Source organism: Harpia harpyja, chromosome Z (assembly GCF_026419915.1).
Source record: "Harpia harpyja isolate bHarHar1 chromosome Z, bHarHar1 primary haplotype, whole genome shotgun sequence".
In the NCBI taxonomy this organism is placed as follows: domain Eukaryota; kingdom Metazoa; phylum Chordata; class Aves; order Accipitriformes; family Accipitridae; genus Harpia; species Harpia harpyja.
Window position 1 is genome coordinate 72,250,470 of NC_068969.1, and position 22,440 is coordinate 72,272,909.

The 22,440-nt window shown below is 40.3% G+C and overlaps 1 protein-coding gene across 1 annotated transcript in view; it reads right to left on the bottom strand.

Annotated features, from left to right (window-relative positions):
- Window positions 1–22,440, bottom strand: part of NTRK2 (neurotrophic receptor tyrosine kinase 2) — a 210,527-nt gene that overhangs the window by 87,986 nt on the left and 100,101 nt on the right. Inside the window, exon 12 of the mRNA XM_052776586.1 lies at window positions 2,148–2,336. Within this exon, the coding sequence (XP_052632546.1) occupies window positions 2,148–2,336 (189 nt within the window). The remainder of the gene's footprint in view (window positions 1–2,147; window positions 2,337–22,440) is intronic.

The window sequence follows — 22,440 nt, forward strand, 5'->3', positions numbered from 1 at the left end:
TTTTATTGGACAGATGCTCAGTGTGGTAGGAGAAATCTACCTTGGTATATACACTGCCACAGTTTACCTGATTCTCTTTGCTAAAGCAATAAAACCACAAAGACTGGGACCACCATGGCAATGTGGCAGAATGCAGAGCATCAGCCGCACAAACCTCCTCAGCACACCGTATCAAAGTCTTGAGCCACATCCTGCAAGCATTTATGCACAAACTGAACTTCATGTACTGTGATTAATTTCCCTGACACCATGTGGGTTTCAATGCAGCACACAAAACCAAACACAGACTTATGTATTTTTAGGATCAGGACCTACTTAGCACTAGTCAGCTGTGATTTAATGTGTCTGTACTTAACGTGCAGCTTACTAAATGTGAGAGAATTCTGTGTTTTGGTACAGTTTGGGTTTTTCCCCAGAACAGCACATATGTTGTTCCAACATTAATGCTGAAAGTTAAATACTCTGTACTCACTGATGTTTATTTAAACAATTATAATGTTGTCTAATGCAGCTGGGAACGGAGGTACAATAGCCTCATATTTAAAAGCATGGCCTTATATATAAAATTAGAAAGCTCTAGTGGGCATGTTGCCTGTTTCTGATTCCCTAGCAGCTTCTGTTCTTCATAGGAATTAATGTTCTAATCAGAATGCATCTATGTATCATCTTCCTTGAGCTGATCAAGTACCAACAATTCAGTGATTACCTTATGCATCCCACTGCATACACTAGGCCAGATTATTTAAATATCCTCTGGTAGAAGAGATAATGGGGTATTTCTAATCACAAAATAGTGCCACACAATAAAGCTATGGTAAGAGCGAACATCAGGGATGTACAATAAAAAGCAGAAAAAGACCTTCTGTTGTGTTGCAGGAACATCCTTCTGTGGCTTGTGCTTAGATGTAGATAAGCGTTAATATTCACAAGATATGTAGGTAGTCCAGCATCAGTCTTTGCAACCTTAGAAGTCGTGCATACACATATGCATCCACACCCTCATGCACAGGTCAAGAAAGATTCCTATTATGGCATTTAAGCTTTGCAAAGTTGGAGGCAAAGGTTTCTGACCTTGGCAGTAAGCCCCTAGACTACAGTTTGTGCTATGAAGCAGTATCATTCAGGATAGGATGTAGCATCCCTTAGTTGCAAGCCCAGTGCTCAGCAGCTATACTGGGAATCTCTAGAGTGACTTCCCAGAGAAACAGTTCAGACTTCCAGTGACAGTTCAGAAATGTATGTACATTCACACACACAAAAAAAGAGTGAAAAAGAGGCAGGAACAACCTTCTCTGAAACACTTAAAGACCTTAATGTACTGATGAAAAATAGTAAGCCATGCAGTTACTTACTATAAATCACAATATCCTTTAGGTATTTTTTCAGTTATCTGCCACAATGCTAATCACTTGTTCATAAATCAACATTTCACATGTCCAATTCTAAAACTGTTACTAGGTTTGAAGACTAGCATCTGAAGTTAGGGATACTCTTTTTTAACTATTCATAGTTAATTATGTTTAACACTTCATATTTTTTCACATTTTACCTGCTTCTAACTGAACATGAAAGAATTTGTATGTGACATTTATTGTCTACCATGCAACCTTCTGCTCTACTTTTAAATATTCAACATCTTTTCTGGCTGTAGTGGTTGAATTATTCAACGGAATTACAATAATTTCAGTTTTAACCCTTATCATTCTTACAACTTTACAAATACTCAGATTTCAAAGTTAGGTTATGTTCATTGCTAATACGATCAAATTAAAAGCAGCCCATATGTAACAATACTGACTTCTGCTTCTGACCCAGGATTTGTTTTCTCCCAAGAACACATTCAGTGCACAGGACTGGCCAAAGACCACTGAAATCAATGGAAAGGCTACCAGTGACTTTCATGGAATACGGATCGGGCTTTGTGTGTAACACTGCTGACTTCACTGACTCAACACAAGGGCTGAATTTGGCTTTGACAGATGTAAAGCGGTTCATCTCATGTACCTTTAACAAATTGCATACATTTTAACCCCACCCTTCCACTCCCAAGAATTTAGAGCATTTTGTTTTGCTAGCTCTGTTAAGGAGCCCAAGCACTTGCACAGGTAAAATGAATGACTGAAACACATACAGTTGTTTGTACTTACAGGTGTCTGGCTTGAGCTGATTGTTGGTAATTCCAAAATACTGGGGATTTTCGATGACGGGAATCTTCGTCATCCCAATGATGACTGCGTCAGGACCCCCCTCAGAAGAAGACGGAGTGTTACTGCCATTTGAGATGTGGTGGAGGGGACTGGCTGAATCATCGTCATTGCTGATAACTGAAGAAGGACCTAGAGTTAGAAACAAAGATTTTCCTGTAACTCAGCACATGATTCCCTTCCCTCAGATGATTCTTTTTTTTTTTTTTTTTGGACTAGTTTGTCTTCCATCCCCATAGTCAACAGCTCTCTTTGTGTGCCTTGTTGACCTTACCTCAGGAATTCTGTATGTCTGGAGAACAGTGGGGTTTTCCCATTAGGACTTGAAACGTGAAGCAAATTTTTGTACTGGTGTATCACCTAGACTAAATATGTCAGAGTCCAGCATAGTCTGTCACTGGGCAAGATCTCCAAATTTGTTGAACTCCTTCTGCCATTCTCAGAAATAAGCTATGAAATACACACATTAAATTTTTTACCTTCTGCCCTACTTGGATCACACAGCAATAATTGCCACAAATCCAGGGAATGCCTGCCCTCCCTTTGAGATGGCATTATAACAAGACAAAAGACACAGAGGAGATGGGCTCATCCTGATGTAGGAAGCTGGTAATTTCTGAAAGACAACACATTGTTGCTTGAGAGCCAAAATCCAGGGGACAATTTGAACAGTCACAGAAGGTGCAGAGAAGATGCTGAGAAGAGTAGTGGGAAAGACACATCCCACCCCACTGCAAAATCTGGGGTCACTGCAGAGAGGCTCATCCAGCCCAGGAGAATATCCCACTGGTTCCACCATCCATACCTGAATCTAGTCACCTTCCAGAAAGAGGTTTATTTTGATCAGTAATTCAGTGACAGTTTTTGGGTTTTTTTCACTCTGTGGTTTATATTTTTAGCGAAAGTGCCAAGGAGATAAAACCTTGTAAATGAGTAAAAAAATCCTGCTTAGCACAGTGTCCCACTTCTGTGAGCTGCAGAGGCCTTTGATCTAACACCAAGACCAGCGCTGGTGACATCTGAACTCTTGTCATCTAACCCTGCCACTTAAATTCCACATTACATCTTCCAGTTTACATCCAGCATTCAAAGAAAACCAGAATCACCATTTAGCAGAGACAACATTTTGCCTAATGTCCCCACTGAAGAGCCAGCAGAGATCACACATGTCTCAATTCATTTCATTCTCCATCCATGCTAACCAGGGGTTTTGGGTGGCATTCACATCTTCTAATTGTAACAATCAAAAGACAATGCTAGAAACAGATGGAAAAATTCTCCCTCTGGAAATGCCTAACCTGCAACGGCATCATCAGACAGGTGGGGTGAATGTCCCCCCAGAGAAGGGGGCAGCATAGAGGACCTTGAGAATGACAAAAAAGCTGTGTTTACTCCAAGTCACCAGTCACCCCATTGCAAAACGTTGGAGCCCCAGATTGAGTTTTAGGTTGATCAGAAGGAACAGTGCATAGGCGTGACAGAGCTAAGTAACCTGCCACATAGATGACATCTGCATCTGCAGGAGAGATGGGGAATGCAGAGAGAGAGAATGGGGACCAGCAGCAGGTCTTGTACACACATCATTGAGGACGTGAGAGAAGATGGGCAGGATCCATAATAACACACACACAATTAAGGAGCAAGGTTAGAACTATGACAGTGCTAGACACAGCATCTAAGAAAGGGCAGCTTTAAAGAAAAGAAACTCTTACTCTTCTGTGGCTCACTGTATCATTAACAAAACCACTTTATCGTCACATAGCATGGCTCACGGGAATAAAACTTAAATAATTTGGCATGTGGCTATTCAGCCCTACCTTTAGGGACTCAAGTATACTCCCATCCTGTCCTGCCTTCTGTTCTTGCCCATTGGTTTAATGGTGCACGAGGGAAATGTTCTCATAGTTTGAAAAAGTACTTCTCCCCCTAGCCTGAAACATTAGAGGTAATTTTTCAAATACCTTGTACTCCACTGGAAAGTCACTGTTGACAAATGTAAGTGAAGCCTAGATCTCTGCAATTTATGAAGTGAAATACTAATACCAAGGCTGGTTTTGTCATTACTGATCACCCAGATCCTCAAAAGATTGATTGTCCTAGGAAAGCTGCCAGGATTAAGAAATTTTGGTGAAGATTTCTCTAATGAAGTGCAGAGCCTAGCAAACTGTGGGAAAGGGTCCCTCAGATGGCACACAAGGTACATGTGTGAAGTTGCAACACATTTCTCAGGTGCATAAGAGTTGTGTGCAGTGGCATTAGAGTGCAAACCCATTTAAAATTGCATTCAATTTCTTCTAGACATCATCCTTACATCTATAAATCTTCTGAATGTCAAGCTAATGGCTCCAAAAAGCAGGCTGACAAATACACATTTTCGTGGGAAAATAAAGTTCTTTTATACTAATACAGGTTTAGTATAAGGGTCAAATCCCTTCTCTTACAGCAAATGGGCAAATTATCTTGGCTCTGTAATTTAAGAGAGGCATGCCTCTAAGTCCTTTTCAGCTCTGCTGTTCTCTGCTGCACAGGAGGAGGCTCTTTGTCATTGTTTGCTTCCACCACACATGCGGTGATGGCAAGAAAAAGTGACCATTACACATTTCTAGACATTAAAGTGGGATAATGAACAGAAACTCATTCTGTTCATCAAATCATTTCTGCACTACTCCAAGACGCAATTTTGTACGGTGAACTATTTTTTCAATCAGTATAAACCACAAAGTGCTGCAGGTGAAAAATAAACAATTGTTCTGTATATCTATTTACTCAATTAGGCTAACTGGTAGAAACTAGTCTTCGTGTGATATGAAGCAGGCTCCAAGTATATTCAGCTCTCTGATGTCTGTGAGTGGAAAACCTGGAAAACGAAGTGATTTCTGAAGCAATTCCTGGCAGTATGAAACAGTTTAAGAAAAATTCAACTCTGGGAACTTTGTGCTGTGTCACTTAGTGATCCCTCTCACTTATTAGCAAGTAATCAGCTCATGCAATCACCTTGGGAATTAGTTGTTTGGGTTCAAATTTTTGTGTATCAGAGGCAGTGGAGGTCACATCCTTTCAAGCTTCCCCTTTGCTGTGACCTTTTCATCAACATGAGCAAACTGGTACATAAACTGTTTCCACACTTGCTTACTTGCCAGACTGTCCCCTTGCCATAAAGTTACATTTCATTTTTTGAACGCACTATGCCATTTGAACGCACATTACAGTTACAGGCCAGCATTGCACCTGGCTATGACTGATATTCTAGTAATGCAAAACCATTTTCTGGGATGCAAGATGAGGACATCACCTGTGCTAACAAGAAGCTAGAGCTGTCCTTTTCTGAATATGCCCTGAGCTCAAATTGAAGGGTAATTTCTTAAAGTGCCTTAAAGTGTGCTTTCATCCAGATGAAACAGGGTCACTGAATTACTTGTCAAAGGCACAATGAGTATGATAATTACCCTCAGTCACCTATTACTGCTTCTGGTTTTTATAAAATCTGCTGTTGATTTCAAACCTGAAATCTGAAAATTTTAGACAAAACATCATTGGTGGGAGTGAAAATCATGGGTTGTCAATAGCCATTAGCTATTCCCAATAGCTGACTCACAGTCAGGTTGAGCTTTTAAGAAAACTCCAGAGGCCTGTAGGAGTCAGTCAGAAAATCAGCATTGTCTCAACATCGTCATCAGGAACATGAACAGTACGTTATCTGACAACGGCCTGTTTGGGAGTGCAGTGGCCGATCCCAAGAACAGAACGCGCGGTACAAGGCTCTGTTAAAGATAACCGCACAGCTACTGTCCAAAAAGGATGGATTGCAATTGTTACCATAACATCGATGAAGAAATCATGAACTTTAGACGAACTTTGCTTCATTATAATACCAAAACACACCTCCAAGACTTACCATGCCTCGGACACCGACCCCGTGCCTGCGTAATAGCCTCGCTCGAGAAGGGCGGAGACTCCTGAGGCAGAGGTGGAGCAAGGTGTGTTACTAAGCATAAAAGATGACTTCTGAACAACGGAAGTTTGAAGCTTCCCCACCAAGGACCACGACAATCGACGACGCAGCATTAGCTGGACCCGGGACCGTTAGGACGTCTTGAGATCAGCGGTGGTAGGTACAACTTCTCTTTCTCCTCTCTCTAAACTTAACTTTACTCTTTTCTCCTTTCTTTCACCCATCTCTAACTATCGCGTGCCTCTTCACAGGCAATACAATAAAGTTTTACTGTGTGATTATTGCTATTCCCTTTGGTGTTGGTCACCTTAATTTTGCACTTTCGAGATCGTAGCAAACGAACCATCACGAGTCCACCGAGTGGACCGTGACAAGGCCTTCTCCACCTTCAAATGTGCTGCTCAACATCTTCACTTGATTTCATTTTTAGACCATATTTCTTATCTTAAGAAGATAAAAGCCGGAGCCAGATGAGAAATGGTAGCCTGCCCTGGAGAAGAAACATGAGAGCTATACACTGCAGGGCTGAATTTCTCCTCTCTTTGACGCTGAGCTAAAAACCCGTTCATTCTGCATCACCAAGGCCCAAGAAAAAATCCCTTCTGTGTACAAAAACCAGCAGCTCTCTGAAAAAGTGGTGACATATAAGAAAACCAATTAGATTTGAAACTGACAAGCTATAATAAAGCCAAAATACCTCCCACACCTAGGCTGTGAATGATCTTCGGCACATGGTACAGGACAGGAAGAAACAGCAAACTTCTCTTACTGCACATCTCACAGAAAACTGGAGACAATCAAACACTGCTGGGGTGCGGTCACGGTTTACCTTCACCAGTGCCAGAACCCCTCCCTGAAATATAACCCACTCCTGTGCTACCTCTTGAACAGCGTACCTCTGCACTGTCCTAGACCTTGGTGGCACCAGCAAATGTTAAGTTTCCTTAGGTTTAGAAATAAAATTTAATAAAACTAACTATTTTCAAAGTGTGCTGCTATTTCTGGCCCGGAGACGGAGTTTCATGATTATAAAATACAGCCTTTCCTGCTGCTTCTATCTCCATCAGAGTTAATGCAGTTTTAACATGCATGCTACCAAGACCTATCTACACTGCTATTTGCTGGGGCTATGTTTTTCTTTGTATTAGTTCAGACTTATGCTAATACTAGGTAGTTAGCTGTGGCAACACATCTGACTACCAGCTGCCACTGGAATAATCCACATGACCTTCCTGTGCATCAAAGTACAGAAAGAGTCCCGAAGGGAATAATAGTGTGACTCAGCTAAGCAGGCTAAGGCAGAAAATAAAAAGAAGAGGCTCTCAAATGCAGAATCAGAAAGAACATACAGGTTTTGTTGGCACATGGCATGACCTTGCAAGCACATACATTCAGACTTTAGATGGTCACAAATGAGCACTGTGTCCATCTACTCCTCCTCCACCTACTGTGTCAAAGAAATAAGCAATCTACTCTGCATGTTTGCTCTCCAAGTTCTAACAAGATCTCTTGGAGGCTACAATATCCCGCACCCTCCTCGCAACACACTTCTGTGTGTCACACATCACTCCAAGTATCCCTGAAGTCACTACTAATGGCTCAGGTACACAAGGAAACAATAGGAGTAATAATTACTAAAAAACCAGCCAATTTTAGCTTTGTGGTTGGAGCTGTGTAGTTACAAGGATGCATCTGCTTAGTCAAGTGTTACAAGGCAGCTCAGGTAAAGAGGATTGTTTATAGAGATAATTTGGTGCTGTGATGCCTTAATAACAGTGGCTCCTTCCATGAAAAATTACATTGACTGCTAGGAAGATTTCTCAACTGACCTTGTGCTAGCATTGGCTCTTCTTATTTCCCCTGGGAACAGGAACCAGTCTGTGCCAGGATATTGTAACAGCACACCATCAAGTCAAGAGTAGGACAGTGAGTGCAACTCACATCAGTCAGCATTACCTTTGCTGAATTTCCAGGCCATACTGAATCTCCTCTCTTTTTCCTTTTGGGAGGAGTATATTTTTTCACTAGCTAAATACCTTGTTCTGAAAAAACAATTACACAAGATTTCTTTTCCCATGAGACTCCCATATTTGCTGTGGATTCCAAGTTCTTCTTTTCTGCATAAATAAAAGGTACGTTCTATGCTTCAGCAAGAGCAGATATTCAATTTTTCCTGTTACCAAGCTAGGATCCAACTTTCTTACCAGAAGAGACATCTTTTTAGCTTAACTCTTGAATTGCTACCTTGTCTTTCACCTCCTCTGGAAGACAACTCATCAATCATGGCTTGGCACACTTTTTCCTGACTAAGGTGCTATAAGTTTACTTTGAATATTCCTTTGCATTCCTAAGTTTAACAACTGTATACAACTGTGATATCAAATCATGTTTATGCAGTTCTGTTAGACTGGATAAGAGACCCCAGCATAATAAGAAGTAATGCAATTATAGAAACATTATTTTAGATTACTGGTCTCTTAAAAATGCTGCATGCTGAATACAAGGAATTGAATTAAAAGGCATAAATAGAACACAAGGAAAAACATCTAAAGCTGGCTGAATAAGCTTCCTGAAGAGAAACCAGTTTAGCCTCACTTTGCTTGGTGCAGCTGTTCAAAGTAAAGTCAGATTCTTCTGCAAAACTAGAGTGGGCTTATTAAAATGATGGTCTTTGCTTTGCAGCTGCTGATGCTTCTAATGAGGGCAAAGTTCAAGGCAACGTGCTCCTATGCTTTCTCAGCAGTTCAGCTGTGCAGAGCAATAGCATTTCTTGCCTCTCCCCACCTTCCAACTGACCCTTCTTGTCTCATATCCCCATCCCTGCCAGCTCCCCAGAAAACAGCCATTAGTCTTAGCCTCAGTGAAGTCATCTCAATAGTCATTGTCACAGTCAGTTGCAAAACGAGTATTATGGGGTTACTCCTTCTTTGTTTGTGGTGGAGAAAACACAAGAATAAGATCACCCCAAGCAACATTATACCTAACTCCACCTTGCTGAAGGACACTGCTCTTTACAGCTCAAACAGTGCATGTCCTTCCAGCCTGGTGCAGCACACTGAGCCAAAAAACACACTGTAAACATTAAGTCTGTGAGTCAGAAAACTGAGACTTGCCAGGCTTGGGTGTTTAGAGGATAAATAATTTCACATCTTCTGACAGGTATCATTAATCTGTTTAATTGATTTGCACCCACTAGTGCTTGTTTAAGCTTGTACTCTGTTGCTTCTTGATATATGAGATGAGAAAAACTTTCTGACACTGCCCGAAAAGTTCGGTTCCCATCCACGAGCATGCTCCCAGGAAGTCAGGGGAACCAGAACAGAGAGCTGGAGAACTTCCCCACACCCAACAGACAAATGCCTCTGCTCCCTGTCAGCATGCACTTCTAACAATCTCTGAACAACTGAAGGAACGGGACTCCTTGGAGGTCTCTTGCAGGAGTAAGTGGCTGAACATAAAGGTTTAAACTCAGGAAGCAGCCCTTAGGAGTCTGTTCACTTACAACCATTGCAAAACAAAGTGGAGACATTTGTTTGAAAATCATGATGAAACCACCCCACTTTGATGTAACGTTTCATTTGGGTGATCAAGAATCCAAGGTGGTTTGGTTTTTTATTCATGTGAAAGACCAATGTTTTGTCTTTCCTCATTTGTTGCAGTTTCACAAAAAGACTAAATTGCATTGTTATCACTGTATCACTTTCATCCAGAGGAAATACGCTGCAGTGCCGGATTATTTTCTTTCCTATGTAGTATAATTTAAGTAATGCATACCTTTGAGTTTAATGAAATAACAGGTATGTTGTTCAGCTTTACAGTACCAAATTTTCAGTGTTGCTAGGCGTCAAAAGGTCAGTCACAGTGACCTAAATGCTCTTCCCCTAAAATGCATGTTTCTCTTGCTGGAAAACTTATTTCAAATGCCTAACTCCTCTAGAGAGCAACAAACATGCAATATGGGTAATTTCCACTGAAATGACTACACACAAATTTTAGCCACTCAAGTATTTCATCAGGCCTTATTTTGTGGCTTTGAATCTAAAAGCCACAGCTGCATATTTGTTTGCTTCAGTTTTATTCTGGAGCATGATTGTGAAGGAATCCCAGTCAGTTCCTTTCAGCCGCCTTTCTTCTCACAGCCTCATCTATACTCCCCTGTATGCATGCATTCACACATCCTGTTACACACAAGCCTAGAGCATTCCAGAGGTCATCGTTTCTGCAAGGGAGGATTCCAAATAGGGAGGAATCCCTAGGATAACCTAGGGGATCCCTTCATAATGCAGGTCATTCCCTGAAAGCCATGCAACCTACAGGACGCAGGAACAAAGACACAGGTGTCTACATCTGAGACAGACTGGCAAGGCAGTTCACCAAAGAAACCTCCTTTGCAGCACTGCAAAACCCTGTAGGAAAAAGGATGAGGTCTCTAATACATACTGGATTTGCTAGTAGTGTCTGTGCAGGACGAAAGGTGCATGACCCCCCCTCTGCCCTGGCCTCACTCCAGGGCCAGCTCTCCCCAGGGATACCATCAGCAAAGCCTCAGCCTGTGGCACAGAGGTTGCTGATTTCTTTCTCCTTTCAGCTGGAATGGGAGGCATTTGTATAACAGATCTCACAACCGCAATCTGGTACACATCTTCAAACTCTTAAGTACCATAACCAATAAATCCTCACAGTTCGTCCTCAGTGAGGTACGTGCTACTATTATTCCCAATTTGGAGGCAACAGGAGGAGCTCTGTGAGGCTCGTTGACTTGCCCAGCGCTGCAGGTGGGATGGATCTTTGTCAAAGTCACGAGCAGGACCCAGGAGGGACTGCCAGCCCTGGCTGTTGCACCACGGAGCCCTTTGGGACTTAGAGCCTTCCTTCAGCTGTAGGATAAATGGTGGCTATACAGCTGCCCAGTGCTTCGTGGACATCTTTGCAGTATCTGCAGCTCAGATGATGTGCCCTATCACAAAGAATGAGGAATTTATGGCCTCTCATTATTGGTAGTCAAATGAAACACAGACCTGAGACAAAAATCTAGCAGGGATATAGTGTATTAATCAATATGAGTATGTGAGCCAGAGAAGTAAGGATACAAGGCAGCAGAAAATGTGAAAGAAGGAAAGAAAAAATGATTTATCTTTTTTAATATAGATCACCAAGACCATTCATTATAGCCACCTGCAGGTTTGGATATCTCAGAAACGTGGGTAAAATTACAATCCTTCAAAAGTACTACAGTGAAAAATCACCGCAATAAGAAAAAAGATCAGCTAGAATGCGCTTGTTGGCATCAAGCAAAAAAGAGTAATTCACCCAAAATTGAATCCTTGTTGCCTTTCATTTAATTTAAAAACTCTTTAATTAACAATCGCTTCCCTCCACAGTTCTCATAAATAATCTAAGTGTTAGCATTCCCATTTCTAGGGCTGGGAATGAGGTCCTCTGTTGTCTAGAAGATAAATGTAATGTGTACAGAAGCAACACAAGTTTCCTCATGCTGCTTTGGCAGTCAGTCTTTATCTGAGAGAACAGCAAAGCTATTTGCAGTAGTCAACTGGAATAATTTTCCAAATTCTGATTAGTTAGACATGGTTAGATGATATGCAGATATGCTAGGTTATGGAGAAATGCTCCCTGATATTAAACTTGTATTTGTTGCTTGTGTGGTTTGTTTGTTTGTTTTTAAAAAGCATTACTAATGAAACCATTTCCCTTCTTTAAATCCTCCCTGATTATTTCTTGGGAGTACAGAGATACTATCTACAAGCCTCTCCCATCCAAGCAAATCAGTTGAAAACATGATATGGAAAAATCTAGAAATACTCAGAGACCTGAAAAAAAACCTGAAGAATTGGAATTTCTTTTATCCTAAACAGAGGTCTGAGGACATACACAAGGATAGCCTTCCAATGGAAGGGAACAATCTTTTTTTCATGCCTATGCTGGAGAGGAATGAAAAGTTGCATGACAAAAGTGTATCAAGAAAGACTGAGCTAAAATGTTAGGAAAACATCCTCAGGCGCTGGAATTGTTCATAGAAGACCCAGAAATCTCCACTTCTGGAGCTCTTGAAGCCACACCAATAAAATATGTGTTGGAAAAGATACCGGTATAATTGATACAGGTTTAGGACAAGGAAGAATACACCAGGTCCCCTTTCAGCCCTAATCTTCCATAATGACAAAAAGGTAGACCTTGAGTGGTCTTGTGGAAAACACTTTGGGTTCTTCAAATGGTGATTTATGTCTGTTCAGAACTGAATGAGGCCTGTAGCTCAACCAATACATAGCATATATCAATAAAGTACATACTTTTCAATGCATTAGCAGGTTACTTTTCCAGACTGCAGAATCAAGATAGGTTTAGTCAGGTAAGAAGCACACCAGTGATGTATGAATCCACAGTCTACAGTGGATTATTCTACTAGAACACACATTATTTAATTGCATTCTTTACATACAATTTATTTCAGTGGGGTTTTCCCCCTTAATTGTTTCTGATCAGTTTTCAGTACTGGAAGTGTTAAATACATGACACTATAACACAAAGTCTTGTATAATTTCTCACTTTCTAGTAAGTGGAAGATTCTTACAGGCCCCTCAAATTGCACGAATTATGAAGTTACTGTCCTACATTGAAATACACCTCTCGATTTGTTCTCAGCAAGCATTCCAGCATAATAGCTTCCAATCCATTTTTCATTTACAGCCGCACTAGCTAATCTTAAATGTGACAATCTGCAAAGAAGCAAAACTAAACAATTAAACACAATCAGCCCAAACATCATGCTCAAATTGTAAACATCATCTGCAGAAATCTGGTTTTGCTGTTTACTCATCTCTCACTGAGATGATCTTGCAGCCCAACTAAAGCTTTCTTGGACTTGCACTGACTTGGACTGGCTCCCCTTCATCTCCAAACATTCCCCATCCCTGAAAACAGGTTTTAAAAAGAAAATTCAAAGACCCACCTACACCTGAAGAGGAGGGCATGGGAAGATGGTGAACTGACACTCCATCATCTATTTCTTGTCAAGTAGTTCACTCTCTCCTTGGGTGAACAGAACAGGCTTTGGGTCCTGATGGCCCCAATTTTGCATGTGCTTGAGAGACAGTATCTGGCCTTTGGAAGAGGGCTGCTCTAAGGGCAGGTGGCTTCAGCACAGAAGACAGACTTTCCAAAACTGGCCCTCAGTGAACACAAAGCAAGAGATAGCTTACTTTCCTTCCTGAGCATCAATGCTTGACATTTTATTCCAATTTGTATTAGATTACTTAGCAACAGTGAAACTGATTCCTTTTGTGTCTCTGCCACAGCAGCCATTTCAGTGGCTTTCTCTACAGCCCCTGTCCCTAGAGCACTCAGCAACTATACACATCCCTGGCCTTCAAAGAGAGATCACAGCCCATGCTCAGAAAACCTTGCTGGCTGGCAAGAGACTGGCCAGAACCTTCTTCTGGGAAGATTTTTGGTGCTCATCAATCATGTGTCACTAGAAATTCTTGTGATACCCAGGTGAAGCATCTGCCATGTTCTCAATGTGGAATAGCCTTAGCAACAGACTCCCTCTAGCATCTGGTGGTTTTGTGCACCTCTAAGCAATCATAAAGAAAAGAAAAACAATCATTTTCCGTTAATCGCTTTCCATTTCCATGGTTATAGACTTCTGGATTATACTCAATTAGATCTTTTGGGACATTGTTTGAAAAACAATTCACCTTTGGAGATGGGAGGGAGCTGAACAGACCGAAGGAATACCCTTGCCAATACAGCTTCAGATCAAAGATGCAGAATTGCCTCCAAACAACACCCTTCTTTCCCCAAGCACATTTACTAAGGCAGTGAAGCCTTACATACTCAAAACCCTCTTCAGATGCAGATCTGAAAATTACTGCAGTGGAGCAAATGACACTCATGGATGGAAAGGCAACATGTCAAATTTCTGTCCCAGCAGTATCACTCACAAGCTGTGAGATTAGCTGCCCAAATTGACTGACTTGCCTCTAGATGCTGAACCTCTACTGCCATTTACAGACACCTCCTCCTCCCTGCCACACGATGCTCATCTGCTGGAGATTCCTCCTGTTACCTCTCTCCTGACAGCTTTCCTAGAAATTGCCTCTATGGCAAGCAGGAAAATGGCCCATACTCAAAGCTATTTGCACCATACCAGCTAGCTCAGCTGTCCCAGAGGTGGCCACACTGCAAACCAAGCTCTGGCAGTTTTGCTACAGCAGATTTGAAAATGGATGCATTAATTGTGAAACTGATCACAAAACTGGCCACGAAACCACAATGAGGTTTTGCTAAAATACTGGAACCATCACTGTTTCTATTCTGCAGGGCTCTAAATAAAGCAGTGGTTCTCTTTTTTCAGGATGCTGCACATAATATTTTCAGAAATTACTTCTGCTGCTTCTATTATTTCTAAATACTTTACTAAGTATTCTCCCCTAGCTTTTTTCTGATGTTCCTCCTCTGCTTATTTACTCACTTCTTCTTTTATGGAGAGTTTTGCCTCTTTCTTCTGAACTGATTCTCTCTTGACCACCTGGCTCATCTGTCCTCTCTTTTTGTAACATCTCCCTGGATTTCTTAAATCTGAAGCTTCCTATCACCTTGTAATATTCAGTTCCCAATTATCCACATGGCCTCCTGTGATGCTGTAATTTATATGTCAGCATTAAAAAGCATTAGCACTTGTTAAACTCAAGTACTTTAGGGTGACACTCATTTATTCTCAGTGTAACTTCCTCTTTTACCAAAAATTCAGTCATGGCTGTTTCTTAGCAACAGATTTATCAGAACAGATTTGCATGGAAATCAAATACTCTCAAAAAGGAACTGCTAAAGGGAGCTGATAACATAGCCTTATTCCTGACCACCATTAGAAGCAAATACTACAAAGCAGAATAAAATGGTTTTGTATTTCTGTATGAATCTAATGAACACATGTAAAACATTAGCATCAACTGAAGCAGAAGACTATATAAACTTCCCTCATTAGTGTATCTCTGAGTTGATCTGCAAAAATAATCTTCTTGCCTTCAGAGGCTGCAAACCAAACCAAACCATGCACAGCCACAATCGTCTCTAGCACTGGACTAGACTCAAAATTGGAGTCTGCAATGGTCACATACAAACAGGTCTCAAAGGACCAGACTGCAAAAGGCAGACACATGCACTTCCCACTTGCACAAAAAAAGCACATGCTCACTTCAAGCACACCAATACTAAATAACCAAGCATCAGACTTCAGTGCAGGAACATAATCACTTAGTATTTCAATCTCTGGAGTCCCCACATTTATACCATAATTTCAGTAAATGGAAAGTTTTTCATTTTCACAGTCTTTAGAAATAATCCATTTCCCCCAAAGATTTTTCTACACCGTACTTGAATTTGCCAGGTGAGGTTTTTCTTCTTTCCCTGCCCCCCCCAAAATAACGTGCTAAGCTCCAACTAGCTAGTTAATCAAAAATGTAGAGAAAAACAAATTTGGGGATAGGGTGAAAGAGTGAAACCAAACATGAAGCATGAAATCCTATAAATAGGAAAAATGAAATAGCAATACCAAGAGTCTAATTCCCTTCATCTTAATATCAACCAAGAGTAATTTATTAAATTGACAATTGCGCAAAATCCCTATAAATGACAGTGGAATCAGGACTGCTGCCTTTGTATTAAGAATGACTACAACTTTTTTGGCAAACTGTCTTGTACTGCTGTGGCACTTAGTTGTGTCACTGAAAGGCAGCATCTATAATATATGGCTGCACATGAATTATGTTAGGAATGGGTTAAAGTAATAGATCTGTATTATTCCCAAGAGGCAATGCCAAAAAGGTAATTGCCCATATTTGTACCACTACATTATAGAGAATGACAGTTTCATGTCTTACTAATGTTAAACTGAAAATCTATAAAATCCATTTCTCTTTCTTGCTGAGAAATTAATATAGGACCAAAACCTGAAATTCCAATCTGGTCATGCTCAGACAAAACTCCCACTGAAGTCAGTGGGAGTTTTGCCAGGGAGAGGATTAAAGACAGTACGATTTGCTGCATGCTACCAGAAATGTAAAAGCTATGGAGCTAGGTTTTCATTACGATGCTGCTGGGATTATTAAAATTAGAAAGATTTTGGTCTTTCACCTTTCAGTCATTCAGTCATGTGGACTTACAGAGGAGGGACGGATGTGAGGCGGACAAGCCAGCTTGCTGGAGAACGCTTAATAATGGGCTGGGAGCCAGGAGGAGTGAATCCTTCCTGCAGTATCTCCCTTCCCTCTTCCTCTTTAAGGCCCAACAAGAAGCAGGAAAGGGGCAAAGAAGCAAGCCTGGATTCTTAGCAAACAGCACTAGTTGGAGGCAGTGCAGCATGCTCATCATTACAAAAACCTGCTGAAGCCATCTACACCATCTGTGCCATTCCAGCACTGGGGGCACGCCTGGGTGCACAACCCTTTGGGAGGCTTTAAGCTGGGCTCTGTGCCACCGAGATAAGACACCTCAGAAGAGAGATGGCAGGAAGCAGCCAATACATAAACAGCTTCACTGGGCTTCTGCCGGGGGGCGGCTGGACTGCACCGGTAACCAGAGGAGCCCATTATCCCTAGGGGCGTACCTGGCTTTGCAGGGAGGGGACACCGCACTGCCTCAGTGTCCTGGGGTTTTGCTGGCTGCTCCCTCCTGTTGGTCATGTTACCTTAGATGGATACAGAAACTCATTTAAAAAAAGTACACGGTTCATCGACTGAGCGGTTGGGATGGTTTTGTTCTCCAATACAGTTTCCAGAGGCATTAGAATTTGGTTTGTTAAGACAGTACCAACTTTTCTTACTTTACCAGCCAATTTCTCCATGTTTTCATGATGTGGTAGCAAAACCCAAGGAACAAGGATATGACAACTTCAAACAGCTAAGTTATCTAAGCAGCCTGAAAGAGGAAGCAAAAATTAAGTCCTGAGCTACTCACCCATTTAAATTTCTATGCGAAAGCAAGAATAATGTAGGATCTCACTACAGATGTAATTTTTAAAATGAAACTTCATGAGTACGATGACAACAGGTTTCTGATGTTTTGTATGACTAGCAATGTCATCTGGCACCAATTTCATTTCAAATCGCCAGGCAATTATTGATAAAAAATTAACTAATATTCACACCCAGGGATACTTCTTATAATGCTTAATGAAAAATATATGTTTATTTGCAAAATAAAGATCAATGCAGTACTAATGATTCAAACACCAGCACAAAGACATTGGGGTCCTGAATTTAAAATAAACTAGCCCTGTTGAATTAACTCACTGATCTGGGTTCTAAAGCAAGTTTCAAAGTATATTTCATACATAAACTCATTCAATACTAGTAGTAAAAAATGAGGTTACTTTATTCACTCTGTTAGTAACACATGACTAAAACTGTAATATATAGCACTATTTTACACCTACATAATGTCCTAAAAAATTTTGTAGAAAAAATGAAACCACAGATCTTACATGGAATCTGGCTATTACATATTAAACACCACAAAACCCTTACAGTTTTGGAATTAAAATTGCATTGCTTCATTTTGTTGGCATTTCCTTTTCATGTTAAATGTCTGGCAAGACCTAAGATGTTTACTCCTACAAATGTTAACAGACAGTGAATTTCAAGCTTTAAAATTCACCATTCCCAAATAGTAGGGAGTAGTAGTACTTACAAATGGCAAATATTTAAGTTGGTCTCTTAGCTGATGTGAATTGGTTAAAGGATCTGACTCATACCTTTCTCAGACTCTAATGATTTTGAGTTCCTCGCCGTTTTGCATCCCATGCAGATATATTCACTACTGGACAGATTGATCTGTTAGTATTTTACAGTCACATGGCATAAACATAAACGCAATGCAAGGAAAGACACGGGAAAGTCACACTGCACAAGCTGCGTACTTGCAATTGGGATGTGTAGGTAGCAATGACAAAAAAATTTCAGAATGCTAAAGAAAGTAGTTATACATTACTCAGGGACAATTTAATGGTACACTAACAGCCCTCCCTAGAATCCTGAAGCGGATAAAATTACCTGAGTAAGAGATGTGACTCCAGGCAGGACCACACAGGCATGCACGATTTCTCCTGTCCATAACTGCAGTGATGACAAAAATCTCAGGCGAATAAACACCCTGATTTATTTTATAGGGGAATACAGTGCTGTGCTCTATCTGGGGTCAGAGCCAGGGCTCTGGTGTAACCAGGCAAGCATCTGCACAGACTCTTTGCATCCTGCAACATGCAGATGGAATTCCTTAAGAATGCAGCAAGTTAAAATTACATTTATATTCTGTATTAAACAAATAAATCTCACAGTAGCCTGATTTATGGCACCCAAAGCAAGACCTACATATCTCCAAATGGGAAAAAAAAATCAGAAGTTTTTCAGAATTTTCACTCCCCTCCAAGAGATGATCAAACCCTTTGTAATTAGACTGATGACAGGACAACTCAGTCTCTCTGTCATCAATCCTCAGCCTCTCTGCTTCATCTGCCAAAGGTTGCTCTTTCCTGGCATGAGTATCTGTCCCCTGGCAATCACTGATCAAACTGCTATCATGTGGGCCATCTACAAATCACTAGTGATTACAGCTGCTCTCACCATGGGCAAAGTTCAGACCAGAACCCAGGAGCAAAAAATGTTAAAGCCCTACAATTAGAAACAACTGCCCCCAGAGGCAAATGCCATCACCTCCTAATGACAGGTAACAACTTCACCTGGGTCCCAGGGTAGTTGAGTTCAACAGCAACAGGTTTATATATACATTTGGATTACAACAAAGTGTGAAGTTGCAGCAGGGAATGGAAACTTGGTGTCTTCTTTGGAAAGCAAAAGCAGTTATGATAAATCTTTGCCTTCCTCTTGAAGAGGCACATGGCCCTTTTTTTTAACAGAATGATGAAGAGTGATAAAGTGTGACTCTTTACCTGGAAAGAGATTATGCCAACTCCCAAGGGAAAACCAATGCTGAAATATGGGAAAAGGTAACCTGTTATACCACACAGCAAGTAGAAAGCTGGTCTCTGCGCATTCTGCTTCAAAAACCATACCTCAAATGCCTGGTGGTTACTAGAGAAAGGAAACACACAGGCAATTCACAGTCAGCTTACCTGATTTTGATTCATACTCTCATAAGCAAACAAATGCAGAGTTGATGATTTGGATCCTATTTAAAAAACATTACTGTACTGAAAAATGAGACAGCTGACCAATTAGTAGTAAGACAGAGTTACTGCTTGTGTGGCAGAAGCCTTCACAAGACCCATCAGGGACTGAGGTATCTATCACTGGGCTACTTGGTACCCAGAAGACAGACTTCACCAAGACAGGGTACAACACAGACGTGAGTACCTCAGACTGCCAAAAAATTACTTTTGGCTTATAAAAGATAAAACTACGAGAGAAACTAACTTCCTAGGTGTTTCATCTCATCACCTGACATTAACAGAAAAATCAATAAGCAGGGCTTACCATGAGGAAACCAACACTGAATTTCTTTCATACTTTTAACTTTTGTCTCTCATATTTAAGGCAACATACACTGTTTTGAATCTGAATGAAAATGGGAGTCTTACGTAAATGTTTTCTTCTACAAAGCATAGACTTATCGAGACTTCACATTTTGTTCTAATTCTAATAGTTAATCTGTACAGGTACATACAGCCCTTGGATTTTTCCTAGGAGTCTTAAGACATTTAAAAGAAGTGAACCAACTTCTTATGACTATACATTAATTAGGTACAAGTGCACCAGGAATCTCTGATACAGCTAGCCCTGTTGGCCTTCATTCTGGAACCATCAGTGGCAGAAAAGAGCTAACTTACAAGCTCTGACCTCAGCATCATGCTAGGTCTCATGAGGAAGCATTAAAATTGGTTACATGGCATGCATCTTTAGAAAAAGAAAGGGGAATTCTGGTTTAGGCAGCAAGGCCTATGCCGGGATGTCTGCTGGAGTAAAGACATTACAAAAACTCAGCATAGGCTGACAACAAAGTGAAAGAAATGTTACCCAGCCCTCAGACAAGGGTTTATATAGAACTAGCTGTTTTCTTGGATCAAGTTCCCTGAGGCAGGGGTGATGCATCCATTCCTGAGGCATCATCAACTTCAATGCTGTAGACACTGACGTGCTAAAACCCTTCCAGAGTGATGACTCTTCAGTGGGATCACACTAGTCATCAAGAAACTGCACAACCAATTGTCCATCTGGCCACAAAGAGTTTCACCACTTTCTGTTCTCTAACTTCTCATACCTAATATTAGCTATTAAGAGTTGTTAAACGCAGTATCAACTTGTGCACCAAACAAGAACTCTAATCCGAATTAATTTTCAGCTTTCAAATGCACCTTTCTATTCTCTTTACGCACTTTTGTCTTTTATCACACACTATGAACTACAGTTTTCCATTTTGAGGGAATTATTTTAGTTGAAACTCCATTCTCTGTTTATAGACCTTAATGACATCTGACTCCTTCATTGTTAACTCTGCTCTGACGATGAAAGTCCTAGAGCTCTGCATAGTAACTCGGAAGCCAAACAAAACATTATCATTTAAATCTGAAGTATCTGTCACTGTCAACAAACTAGCTAGAGAACACTTAATTTAGAAACCTGCACACTGTATTTGCTTTTTATAGGTAAAACACAGTGCCAAACAGGTCTTTCAACAGAATTATCTAAATATCAGAAAGCAGAATTTTGTGACATTTGCAACCATTCTCATGGAACTGCAATATACAAAGAACTGCTTATTATGTGCTCTGTATTTTTGCTTTTGAGCCTGATTACTAACATAATATAGGAAGAAACATCAATTACTCAGGCTGAAAGGTGATCTTTAAATTAATTTTACTTTTAAAATAGTAACAGACTTACAAACTAACCTATGAAATTAACTTCTTCTTCTTGCAGTACGTTAATGGAGAAATTAGATGGAAATAACAATTTCTTAAGACACAAATAACCAATACATGCTGTTTGTATTTTTTTTCTTCTTTAAAAGAACAAAAATAAAGACTTCTACAAGAATCCTATTAAGTTACAATTCATGTTCATTTAAAAAATTAAGAACCCTTGTTTGCATTTTTACACTAATTTGGATTATCAAGAACATTAAGACTTTGTTAGTTCTCATCCTGTTGATTTCCTAATTTCCTGAGCAACGTAAATGGCTATTTTCACTTTTGCCTTTACTCAGCTTCAGTTTTTGATTGTTCTCCCCAAATAATAACTTCTTGCTCTGCTGAGGCTGCAAACCCTATATTAGAGTATTTCAAAGGCAAGCTTGCTACCACTCAAAAAAATATCCAATACATGACAATTTCAATATGTTCTTCCACTTGGTAAAGGATTTTCATGAATCTAGTATTTTATATTGTTTGAATACTGTCTTTAAAATAATTGTATCTACCAGCTTAATCAATACCACAATTTACCTGTAATAGCAAGTCTTACTGAAAGCTTCTCTTAGAAAAAGAATGGACATTTACATCGAGCCTGTTTCTTCTAGATAGTGAGGATGCATCAAATTAGTTCCAAAGGCATATTGTACATAGATGATGATAAAAAAGCATATGTGTAAAATACACTACATGACATTACACTTGTGCCAATCGGTGAAAAATTTGAAATTCCCTAAGGGCATACAAAGCAGATCTGGTACAATGCTCAGAGATATGCTGAGCTCCCAGAAGAGAAAAATGTGACCAAACATTTCAGAAGCAGCAAGAAAATTATCTTGTAATGCAATATCCACAATGCTATAGTCCAAATACAGCAATCGAATTTGTGGGAAAATATGACATGCCCTAGTGAAAAACAAAAAAGGGAAAAACTTGGGCTTAAACTGTGACATAACCATTTCAACATTCTTGTGTACTCTGTTTCATTAGGTCTGTCAAGAAATCCAGATGGTCCAGGCCAACAAATGCAAATCCCAAAGCAAAACACACCTTTCAAATCACAGCACTGATGTTTCCTCAAAATAGTTGGAAAATAAGCACAGCTTACTTGTGTATTCCACCAACCAACTTTTTCTACCTTAAGTTCTGAGTAGATGAAACATGGCCTGACATGTAAAACTTGCTGCCTTATGGTCAACAGCGGAATATGTAGTCATTTGATCTGAATACACACACGCACACGATTGAATGTACACGTTAAACACACATACATTTAAATTAAATTAAATAGAAATAAAACTATTGCAAACAGGTTTTGTGGGGGGCAGAGGGTGTTTTTTAAA